Here is a 12574-nt window from a genome sequence, read left to right as displayed (position 1 = left end):
GACCCATTTTTATTTGCATCTTTTAGGTAATTGCATTTCATGATTACCCCTAATTTTCTCATCCTTTGCTGGTGCTTTAAATTACATCAGATTACCAAATTGTCCACTGGGACTGGGGGACCAGTGGAGAACAAGTGTATAACCCAGAACAGTCCTTGTCAAACAAGGCTGGGCTGATTTGACATTCTGTTTGATGTTTATTTCAAAAGCACACAATTGTATGTTTTCTTATTTTTTTTCATCTCCCTTTTGCCACCTTCCCTCCCCCCTTTGGCACTTTCCTCTGTCTTTTCAGGTTGGAAAAGGCCTTGGCAAAGGGTATAATGTAAATATTGCTTGGACAGGTGGCTTGGATCCCCCCATGGGAGATGTAGAGTACCTTACAGCATTCAGGTTAGTACTTTGTTTCCTTCTAAAAGTGCCAAAACTGGCAGTGGAATGAAAGTTCACACAAATAATAACTATAATAATCCCAAAAGACTTACAAATGGCCAATGGGAGAACTAGCTTAGAATAACTGCATAAGTAACATGCAACAAGAATATTAACTTGTATCTCTGACCTCTGTCAAGACTTGCCATTTGAAATGTTATATCAAGAATATACCACTTTATACCTGCACTGTATAGCAAATATGCTACAAAACATATAAAACCAGCTTTAAATAATTGTTTTGTTAAGCTTTTTATAAAAACCACAGTTCTTGGAAACTTTATAGGTTTTAATAAACACACAGTTTATTGTTCTGGCCAATCACTCAAAATATACAAGAAAAATATTTGATGATTTAATCCAGGGGTGGGCAAACTATTGACTGTGGGACTCATCCAGCCCATCAGCCATTTTAATCCAGCTCTTAAACTCCCATTGGGGAGTTGTGTGGGAGGCTTGCCCTGCTCAGTGCAGCACCCAGAAGCAGCAGCATGACATACTCCACTCCCCCGGCTCCTACGCATAGCAGCCAGATGGCTCTGTAGAGTGCTCCTGCCCAAGCACAAACCCCACAGTGCTTTTATTGTGTATATATAAGTGTAGAAAATACCAAGTAAAATATAATATGGGCAAAATCTACTCCGTGCTCAGGTAAAACTCCCATTGTAGTTCATATATTTGACCAAGAATGGTATCTTCTGTGCAATAAAATAAAGTGTTATTTGCTTTAAAATAACTAATTGTGAATCATGATTATATCAGAGAACTATCCCATTTTAAGTGATGGATCATTCATTCAGCTATGAAGAATTGGCTTTTGATCATCTGTTTTCATGGGCCAGAGGAGAAAGAACCTATTTCAAACATGCCCTACTGTGTTCACTTTCAGCAGCCTTACATTTCCTTTCATGATAAAGCAGAATGCATTTTGTCTTATTGCTATGGAAAAGCTTGGTGAACTAGTGCTGGGCAAACTGCAGGTGCTGGGAAATACCACTAATGAAGTGGGACTTTGCCCACGAAAGTTTATGCCCAAATAAATCTGTTAGTCTTTATGGAAGACTCTTCGATGTTTTAGGAGGCTTCAATTTATAATGGCTGCAGTTCAGAAATGGCAATGAGACCTCTAACTTGTACCTCCAACATTATCAAGACTTATAATTTGAAAGGGTATATCTAAGGTATATAACTCTAAACCTGTACTATAAAGCAAATATACCACAAGCATATAAAACTTTTTTTCAGTAACACTCTTGGGTGGTCCGTGAAGTGGTATGTACAGTATCCAACAAGGTTTTGTATTTAGACATCACACAACTGAATTCAAAGCCTAAACCCCAAACATAGAAATAACTTAGAAAATCACAATCTGTTACTGTTTTTGTGAAAAGGGTTTTACTTTATATTCACCATTTGCCTTGGTTAGACTTACAACAGTCTAACCAAGTATCCAGTTATTTCAGGAGACATTATCAAGGTGATAGGCCCCAAAATTTAGTTTCTTTAAAAATTTCATTTTCTTTTTTGCCAAGATCAGTTGTTCTTTGTTTGAAGTTTTACAAGAGCATTGACTGTCTCAGAGGATTAGAACTGAGCTATGGTACTTCTTACCTTTAAGTACTTGATTTAACTCCAGCCCAGGTAGGTAGTAAGTGAAATTTTTTACCATATTATGGCTTACTTGAAATTAGCTGGTCATCTTAGCCCCTTTTAATGGGCAGAAGTCTATGTTACTGAGACCACCACCATGGGTATCACTGACAGCAAAGATAAGAAATTAATGATTCAAACTAAATCTGTTCTCAGAGGTCAAGTTTAAGGCACATTCATGAACACAGTGGAGATGCTTGTATTGCTCCTGACCATGCTGTAATTGTGTCATGACTACACAGTCTCCTGGCTAGCAAACCAACACCTTTCTGGAGCAGTACATACCCATTAATATGGTGGTAATGTATCTGCTCAGATCCTGTGGCAAACCCCATCTTCTCTGTCCCTCACTTTGAAAAGGGCAGAAAAGAAATAGTATATGATTATAATATCTATACTGTTACTACTTTCCAAAGTACTTTATTGTATCAGCAGCTAACAAAAGGGACGTGGCTAGTCAATCGCAATCCCCAAATAAAAGTTAGGAAGAAACTTGATATATTTATTCAAATGGTGGTCTACAACTATGTATCAAAGAAGCAGCAAGGCTAAACGGAGATATGGCTACAATTTGTAGGATTCCTTGTCCAATTTTAAGGACTCCATTACCCAGGACATAAGGCAGGAATGATCAGCCCTCTTAGAAGAGAGAAAGAATGTTGTCAGGGCCTCTTTTTGGACAGCAAATGCGGCTGCTAGGACAATGGCCTCTGCTCTCACCATGAGATGATTCTTTTGGCTTTGGGACTCTCGCAGAAGGTCCAGCTGTCTATCCAGGACCTCCCTTTCGAAAGCTCATCACTATTTTCAGACCATATGAACATGAGAATACATGGCTTCAAAGACTCCAGGGCTATCCTCAGGTCCCTGGGCCTCTATGCTCCATTTGCTTCAAGGAAGCACTTCTGATCATAGCCATTGCCATATTTTTCAGCTTTGCCTCTGAGACAGGACCACTGCTTCCGTCCATTTCAGTCTCCCAGTCAGGATCACATAGGTACTCTGGTGGGCAAACCAGGGCTTTTTGAAGGTGTGCCTCAGGGCACCGTGCCAGTTCCTGCTTCAGATCCTGCCTCCCCTTTGTTTTTGGACTGATTCTCCCACTTCAGCCCAGCGTGGTCCTTGAGCCACTGGATGCTAAATATTGTGGTGATTGGTTATACCATGGAATTTTCATCCATTTCCCCCATCCCCATTGCTCTTCCAGGACCTTTGTCATGAGCAACTCCTTGCCCAAGAGGTGCAGACCTCTTATGGATAGGGGCCATGGAAGAGATATTTCAAAACTTGGGAGGGAAGAGGACCTACTCTCACTATTTCCTAATCCCAAAGCTAATGGCAGCCTTCATCCCATGCTGGACCTGCATTGCCTAAACAGATATCTCAGAGACTAAGGCCTCCATTATTGCTTCCCTGGATCCACCCTTGACTTCAAGGATGCTCACTTTCACATTTCTGTTGTGGACACAGAAGATTTCTCAAGTTTATAGTAAACCATATTCATTTCCAATTCACAGCTCTTCCCATCAGACTATCCACAACCCTCCGGGTTTTCCTGACGATACTGTTGCTTAGAATAATGTCTGAAATATTGGAAAAGCTGCTAAAGGTGCTTGATGAGTACTGTGATCGATTCAGAATGAGAATGAAGAAAATATTTACTTTTTTCCTGAAACCAAGAAGGAAAAGGGATACATTTCTTATACTACAGAACTGAGAACTGTGGCATTCACATTGTGAATTCACATTTGTCACATTGTGACAAAACAAATTCACAGCTTACAGAAATGATTGTTGAGAGAAACAGAGAAATGTCTAGAGAATTACCTCCAAATAGCAAGGGGAGGGGGATAAGCTGTTCAGCGGAATGATCAAAATAATAACGACCGCTAGTGCGGAACAGGCAAACAGAAGCAGTTGAAGAGAATGCTAACTTAAGCAGTTAGTACAGTACAACAAAGCCCCTAAGGCTCTTACGCACTGCTGAGGTGGTCTGAGTCCAACTGTCATATCTCCCAAAAGCAAAGGCAAAAGGCAACTGTTCAAGATACAGCGGGACAGGTGGTATGAAATAGCAATGGACTCAGGACATTCATAGAGACAAAACCAGAGAGTATTAGAGTAGCAGTAGTCAGCTGGCATGCCAGACACACAGGACCAAAGCCAGGACCAAGAGGATGTAGATTGGGAATAAAATGTTCACTGGTCTGATGTTGGCAAATGAAAAAAAAGAGGCATCTGAGAAACACAGAGGACCATCCTGGTGCCACCCAACAGAATGAAGGCAGTGAAAGGGTAGAAGCAAATCCTCTTCCAATAAGCAATAATACAAACAAGACGTTGCAGCCTTCAGCGCTCTGGCTTCTTCCCAGAATGGCCTTAGGCACATTTTTTTAAATTTTGGCAACTGTGGCATAGGGTGTCCATTATTGCTTGATCAACCGCTAAATTTCACATCAGAGGCCTTTCTGCATAATACTAGCCAAAGAAATAAATACCGGCTTTTTTTATTCTAGTTGGATTTTTGTTTTTGGTCAGGTATTTGGCCTTCAGTGCTACTTTCAACACCATGAGTGTAATATTTATGTAGGTATCTGTTCTTAAGAGCTCACACACGCAGAAATGTATATCTCATCCTATATGCTGATCTGTCACCAGATGAATCCAGTTAATACGTCTTGTTTGTGCTGAACAAGAGTAAATCTCAATTTCTTTCCTCTAAAGCAACCCAAGAAAGCCCTATTAGTATTCACTGAAGAAATGAAAACAAACCACCTTCCATGTGTAAGAAACCATGAACCCAGTTGCAGATGAGTTAGAAGCCTAGTACAGAGCATGTACTTTAAAAGTGTGCTGGATGAGTGACTCCCAGGGGGGTGCTATGAGAGCTGTGGAAAAACCACCATGCTGGCTTGTGGCTGCCATGTTGGTTTCATGCTGCTTTATCACTTTTTTAAAACGGACAGATACTCATTTATGTGCAGAACAAAACAAAAACACATTTCAGCATGGAGTTGAGAACACAGATTTTTTTTCGATGCAAACAGAAGTTTTAAATGGATGCAGCCAGTTTGAAAATGTAACTGTCTGCTATGTAAAAGAAAAAGTTTTCCCTTTAGTTTTCTTTTGTGTTTCTGCTAAGACTGTTACTTGTATGGTTATTCATGTTAAATTTAACGCCCGATGAAGTGCTTTGTTTGTTGACCACAAAGAGATATGTGGAAAATTTAGCCTGATGCTAAAAGACTGAGGGGAAAAAAGCTTTCTATAACACAAGTAGGAAATTTGATGTTGAAAATAATTAAGTTTTCATTCTGTCAACCGGTTTTTATTTTATGCTTGCTAGCTTTGATTCCACTAAAACACACCCGTTAATAATATTTTGATACATGTGAGGCCTAAAATTCTTTATCATTTATTCAGTTCTATATGAAAATTGGGTAATTGTTTATTCAAATAGTACTTTGATGTCCATTCATATATGTAGTTTCTTACTTCATGTGTGCCTCATTTTTCCAATACTACCTAAAATTATGAGCCTCATGCATTAATTGATATAAAAAAAGGAGTTGTCTTCAGATTTCTCAGGATATTTCAACTATTGGGGAAGAAGATAATTTCATTCAGACAATACTTTCTAAAAATACAGGGTGAAGAATAGTGGCAGTGTAGTTCCCCCATGTTACCCTGCTAACCTGGAAGGATTGAAGTGATTGGTTTCATTTTCCTTTATGCGCATGAGATTCAACTTTTATGTTTGGGAAATGGTACTCTAATTTATTGGCCAGTATGAAGTGCATATCATATTTGTACTTTCACTACCTTTTTGCGATGTTTTGGTTGACAAGCAAATAGCTCAGTATTAGAGGGATGCCATTTGTGGCTTTAAGGTTGAGCTGAGTTGTGCACTTAAAGCAGGCATTCATCTCCTTTGTTAGATATGAGAAATGTAGTATTACTGCCTGAAAATACAGCATTTATTCTTTGAAAATAGACTGAATTTACAAGTAAATCCGTTAATTGGTTTGAGACATGAATTTAATTAAATAATGGATCTTTCAAGAAATTTAACACTTGATTTCAGACTTTTTTAACCCTAATTATCTCCATAATGGAATAATGGAGACTCTTCAAACTCTACCCATGTACAATGAAACCCGTGTTATCCGGCATGGTTGGGGATTAGGGCGTTCCGGTTATCTACAAATTCTGGTTATCTGAGGGTTCCATCAACTTAGAAAAAAACAATGGACAATAATAGTAAAACTCCAGTTTTTAATATTGGTTGTTTTGTAGGGTATGTCTACACTTGCAGCCTAATTCGAACTAGGGCTGCAAATGTAGGCATTCAGAATTGCAAATCAAGCCCGGGATTTTAATATCCAGCGCTTGATGTGCATCTTCCCGGCCGGGCACCATTTTTGAAATTTACAAGCCCGGACTAACTGCCCGTGTTTACATGCGGCAGGGAAACGGGCGTTCGAAATAAAGCTCTATTTTGAACTACCTGTTATTCCTCCTGCAATGAGGTTTAACAGGTAGTTCAAAATAGGGCTTTATTTCGAATGCCCGTTTCCCTGCTGCGTGTAGACGCGGGCAGTTAGTCCGGGCTTGTAAATTTCAAAAATGGCACCCAGCCGGGCTTGATTTGCAATTCCGAATGCCTACATTTGCAGCCCTAGTTTGAATTAGGCTGCAAGTGTAGATATACCTATAGTGTGAGGCAGTTGGTCTCACATTTCTATTTTGAGTTAAAGATGACTAGTAGTACTTAAATAAAAAATTGTTTAACTAGTCATGGTAAACCAAGCCAGGCCTGTGCACCTGAAGATGTGACAGTATTGTGGCTAGGGGCAATGCCCATTAACAAAGTTTTCTGGTTAACAGAGTACCAGATAACAAAAGTTTCACTGTAGTTAAAAATCTTTTAAATCTTGAAGTAACTAGGGTTTGGGAAGACTTTCCTCCCCCAGTAAGGTTTCCTTAAGGCTCTGGGGCCGATAGCCTTGCAGAAAGAGCAACCAGTTGGTGATGAGCTAGAAGAAGGGGACTAGTATAAGTGCTGCTCCTTCCCTCAAAGCAGGGAAAATTCCTGCAGAGACTGAAGGGAGCAAGAAAGCTCTGTCAGGGTCCTGAATTAACAGGGAACAGATACAAACAGGAGAAGTCTGCCAAACCCTCTGAATGGGAGGACTAAAAGGGGCCAGCTGAGGAGCATAAATCACAGCCCAGCATCAGGAGGACAGCTGATATAAGGAGAAGACACAGAGACTGAAAGGTAGTCCTAAGACAATATTGATTTCAATTACCCAGCTCCAAGAGAAAGTCTGCAACTACTGCCATAAGGAGAAAAGAAAGAGATCAAGAGAAAAATTGCAACCCAGATTCAAGAGGAGAGCTGTGGATTCCTGGTGAGGAGAGGGACAATAATTGCTTGAGCTGTCCAAGTTGCCTGAGGAGCTCTGATCTAAGGAGGGCTATAAAGGCTGAGAAGATAACCCCAAGAAACGTAGGAACAGAGCTTAGAGGGCATGCTTCAGAGGAACCTGAAAGCCAGAAGCATCTTTTCTTTATTTTAGACTTTTTGTTAGGGCCCTTTTTGTATGAAGTTTTTAATAAACAAGCCCTAAAGTGGGTATTTATTGAGTCAAATGTCAAGAATGTCTAAACCTGAGTTATTGGCTTACTGAAGAAGGAAGGGTGGTGCAGGGAGCATGCCTAGCTAAGTAGGGGATGCTACAGGGCAAACACACTTTATAACCAGGCTACTTTTTTTAAGGACAAATGATTATTTGTTGCTATTATTCTTCATAACTGAAAGTTTCTCTTGCCATAGTCTAAGGAATGTTGTTTGCCTATGGAAAATTCCATACAACCGTCATCTCTCAAAATGCTGCTACCTTTCATTGTTCACAATGATACTGATGCCACAGATACCCTTCATGGCCATTCTAGGTGTGTCAAGACAGCATCCTAAACTCAAAATAAGATGTGTAATTTGAGCTACGCAAATTGTGTATATTATCTCAAATCTATTTTGAAATAGCTTATTTTGAAATATGGCGCATTTACACAATGCCTGATTTCTAAATAACGTGATATTTCAAGCCATCCCTTACCCCTCGTGCAACAAGGTTTACCTGTATGGCGAATTAGTGCACTTGTTATTTTGAAAAATATTTCGAAATAATGGCCAGCTTGTGTAGATGCAAGGGAGCTCTTTCGGGATACCTTTCCTATACTTGTAAGACAGTGTTCCACAGCAAGACAGGCTGCCACTGTTACAGCACAATGGTCCATGGATGTTGCTGGATGAGAGAGTCCTGGTTTAGGGAGGTGCAGACTGTATCTTAAATAGCTTTTTGTTGCTGTCCACACAGTGGGAGGTCGACAGGCACACACTCTCCCTTCAAAGTCCCTTAGGGTATGTCTACATTACAGCGCTAATTCAAACTAACTTAGTTCGGATTAGTTAATTCGAACTAAGCTAATTCGAACTAACGGATCCAGACTAAAAAATTAGTTTGAATTAGCGTTTTGCTAATTCGAACTAGCATGTCCACATTAAGTGGACCCTGAACAGGGCTTAAGGATGGCCGGAAGCAGTGCCGGCAGGGCATCAGATGAGGACTGAGAGCGTGGAGCTGCTGCCTCAGGCTAGCCGAGGGCTGTGCTTAAAGGGACCCGACCCCCACCCCGGACAGACAGTTCTCAGGGGTGCCCCGCTTGCAAAGCAGTCCTGGCTTGGATTGCCCGGAGTGCCCACACTGGGCACATCACAGCACTCAGCCATCAGACCGGCTGCACTTGCCGCAAGCTGCCATCTGGGGAGAGGGGGCAATTGGGGGGCTGCAGGAGAGCTTCCACCCCCAGAAGCCCGCAGAGCCAGCCCAGTCCTCCCCATCGGGGGCTCGTACCCCATTCCACCCTCACCTCCTTCCACTTACCCTTCCCTAGCCCCCCTTCCTGATGTACAAAATAAAGAAAACGTGTGATCAAAAATAGAATCTCTCTTTATTGAACAAAACTCGGGGAGACTGGGAAAAGGAGGTGGGAGAGGGAAGAGAGAGGCTGGGAGAGGGGAGGGCAACTACAATGATCAGAGGTTTCGAAGAGGTCCCATATGAAGAGAGGCTAAAGAGACTGGGACTTTTCAGTTTAGAAAAGAGGAGACTGAGGGGGGATAGCATAGAGGTCTATAAAAGCATGAGTGGGGTGGAGAGGGTGCATACAGAAAAGTTCTTCATTAGTTCCCATAATAGAAGGACTAGAGGACACCAAAGGAAAGGAATGGGTAGCAGGCTTCAAACTAGTAACAGAAAGTTGTTCTTCACAAAGCTAAGAGTCAACCTGTGGAACTCCTTGCTGCAGGAGGCTGTGAAGGCTAGAACCAGAACAGAGTTTAAAGAGAAGTGAGATAAAGTCATGGAGGTTGGGTCCATGGAGTGGTATTAGCCAGGGGGTAGGAGTGGTGTCCCTGCCCAAAGTTTGTGGAAGGCTGGAGAGGGATGGCACGAGACAAATGGCTTGGTCACTGTCTTCGGTCCATCCCCTCCAAGGTCCCTAGGGTTGGCCGCTGTCGGCAGACAGGCTACTGGTCTAGATGGACCTTTGGTCTGACCCAGTACGGCCATTGTAAGCTCAGGGCTCAAGGTTGGGGGTCTCAGTGGACCCCCTTGATTTTCATGCACACCTGCTCCTGGGTGGCCAGGCTGGCAGCTCTCCTGCCCTAGCCGGCCACTTTCCTGTGCCTAGTGCGGAGGTTGTGGACGAGGTCCACGATGTCCGCACTAGACCAGGGGGGTGCCCGCCTCTTGCGGTCCAGGGCAAGCTCCCGGGAGCCGCCAGCCTGGTCCCGGGAAGAGGGGGAGGGCTGGGGGGCATCACGTGGCTGGCTCGAGCCGTGCCAGGTGCAGAGTCTGCTAGCTGGGTGCTGGCAGGCTTGCACCTGGCACGGGCACCGTAGCCAGCCCATGCCCCTTTAAGGGGTCCGGGGCCGGGAGGGGGGCAATAGAGTTTCCCTGGTGTTGGCCAGAGTGGCCACCAGGGAAAGCTGGGGAGGGCTAGCCTCCCACTAGTTCGAACTAGGCTTAGTCCTCGTACAATGAGGTTTACCTAGTTCGAACTAAGCGCTCCGCTAGTTCGAATTAAGTTCAAACTAGTGGAGCGCTAGTTTAGTGCCTATCAAAGTTAATTCGAACTAATGGCCGTTAGTTCGAATTAACTTTGTAGTGTAGACATACCCTTAGGGTATGTCTACACTACAGCGCTAATTTGAACTAACTTAGTTTGAATTAGTTAATTCGAAATAAGCTAATTCGAACTAGCACATCCAGACTAAAAAACTGGTTCGAATTAGCGTTTTGCTAATTTGAACTAGCGCGTCCACACTGATTGGACGCAGGGGCGCATTTAAGGGCACCTGAAACCGGTTCTGGCAGGGCATCAGATCAGTAGTTGCTTTGTGTGGCTGCTGTCTGAGGCTATCTGAGGCTCGTGCTTAAAGGGACCCCCTCCGGACAGCCGGTTCTCAGCTTTTCCTGCTTGCTTGCCTACCTCGCCGAGGGACAGCAAAGCGTTTGTCTCTGTGCCCGTCTGTGTCGGTGCTTCCCTTCAGGGACGCCGCCGCAGGTGGCATCATGGAGCCAGAGCTCGCCCTGCACCTTCTGGTGCACTTTGTGGACTTGCTGCTGCAAGCCTGCCAGCAATGGCTGGAGGCTGCCTGGCACCACCTGGTGCACGTCAGCCCCCTGCCTCTCCGCCTGGCTGCCCTGGGGGCCATGGGGGAGCCGCGGCGGTGGGACCACGACTGGTGGGACTGCATCGTCCTGGAGCACTGGGAAGACCAACAGTGGACCCAGAATTTCAGGATGAAGAGGGACACCTTCCTGGAGCTCTGCGAGTGGCTCGCCTCTGCCCTGTGCAGAAGGGACACTCGCATGAGGCCCGCCATCCCCCTCCAGAAGCGTGTGGCCATCGCCCTCTGGAAGCTCTCCACGCCGGACAGCTACTGATCCGTCGGGAACCAGTTTGGCGTGGGGAGATCCACTGTCGGAGCGGTGCTCATGCAGGTACAGCACTCGTCGGCCACTGGACCGGGGGAAAGGGGGGGTGCAAGGAGGGGATGGGCCACCCCAGGGAAAACGGGGGGCGGGGAAGGAGGCGAAAGTGCCCCGCACCGTAGGGGCCGGTCTCTCCCGGCCATACTATACACTGCCCAGGGGGGGTTCCTTCTGGGAGTGGGGCACGGAGCACTGCCAGGGCACGAACACTCCCAGCCACCCGGGCACCCCACTGATTCGTGCTTTGCTGTGTCTCTCCGCAGGTGGTCAAGGCCATCAACCGGGTGCTGCTCCGCAGGGTGGTCCGCCTCGCCGACCCGGATGCCGTCATCTGGGGCTTCGGCGCCCTGGGCTTCCCCAATGCACATCCCCATCCGTGCCCCGGAACACCAGGCCTCCCGGTACGCAAACCACAAGGGGTACTTCTCCGTGATCCTGCAGGCCGTGTGTGACTACCGGGGACAGTTCATGGACATTAATGTGGGCTGGTCCGGCAAGGCACACGACGCACGGGTGTACCGGAACTCCTCCGTGTGCCAGAGGCTGCAGGATGGGACCTTCTTCCCCGACCGCCACATCAGGGTCCGGGACATGGACAAGCCCGTCTGCCTGGTGGGGGATGCGGCCTATCCCCTACAGACGTGGCTGATGAAGCCCTATACGGGGCACCTCAATCCGTCCCGCCAGGCCTTCAATGCCAGGCTGACCAGGACCCGCATCGTGGTGGAGGGGGCCTTCGGGTGACTGAAAGCCTGCTCCTGGCTCCTGGCTCTCGGCGTCCTCCTCCTCCTCCTCCGTGTCACTGAGTGGTCCCTCTGCCCCGAGGTCGATGACCACCCTGGGGGCAGGGATGGCGTGAGCCCCCAGGATGCGGTCCAGAGCCAGAAAGTGGGGTCGGCCCCTGGCAGGCAGGCCCAGGAGTAGGACTGCCGTAGGTCCTTTATTTTGCAGCGGACCTGCTCCCTGCTGCGGTGGTGGCCTCTGGCGGCCAGGCTGGCAGCCATGCGGCCGTAGACGGCCGCATTCCTGTGGCTAGTGCGGAGATCGTGGACATTGGAGGCTTCCCCCCAAACCTGGATGAGGTCCACGATCTCCGCACTAGACCACGCGGGCGCCCTCTTGCGGCCCCGGGCAGGCTCCTGGGAGCTGCCAGGCTGGTCCCAGGGAGAGGGGGAGGGCTGGGGGGCATCGGGTGGCTGGCTCATGGGGTGTCAGGTGCAGGGTCTGCTGGCACGGTGCTGGCAGGCTTGCAACTGGCACAAACACTGTAGCCAGCCCGTGCCCCTTTTAAGGGCTCCAGGGCCGGGAGGGGGGCAGTAGAGTTTTCCTGGTGTTGGCCAGAGTGGCCAGCAGGGCAAGCTGGGGAGGGCTAGCCTCCCACTAGTTCGAACGAAAGGGCTACTACACAGCCCTTAGTTCGAATTAGTAAG

At 46.2% G+C, this 12574-nt stretch overlaps 1 protein-coding gene across 1 annotated transcript in view; it reads left to right on the top strand.

The window, feature by feature from the left end:
* The window catches only part of LOC102446906 (histone deacetylase 5), a 186707-nt gene that overhangs the window by 42173 nt on the left and 131960 nt on the right, over nt 1-12574 (top strand). Inside the window, exon 6 of the mRNA XM_089776668.1 lies at nt 296-393. Coding sequence (XP_089632794.1) covers nt 296-393 — 98 coding nt within the window. The remainder of the gene's footprint in view (nt 1-295; nt 394-12574) is intronic.

The sequence above is a fragment of the Pelodiscus sinensis genome, chromosome 2, assembly GCF_052426305.1.
Source record: "Pelodiscus sinensis isolate ZL-2025 chromosome 2, ASM5242630v1, whole genome shotgun sequence".
Lineage (NCBI taxonomy): Eukaryota > Metazoa > Chordata > Testudines > Trionychidae > Pelodiscus > Pelodiscus sinensis.
Note: the sequence above shows the minus strand (reverse complement) of the source record. Positions and strands in the feature narration are given on the sequence as shown.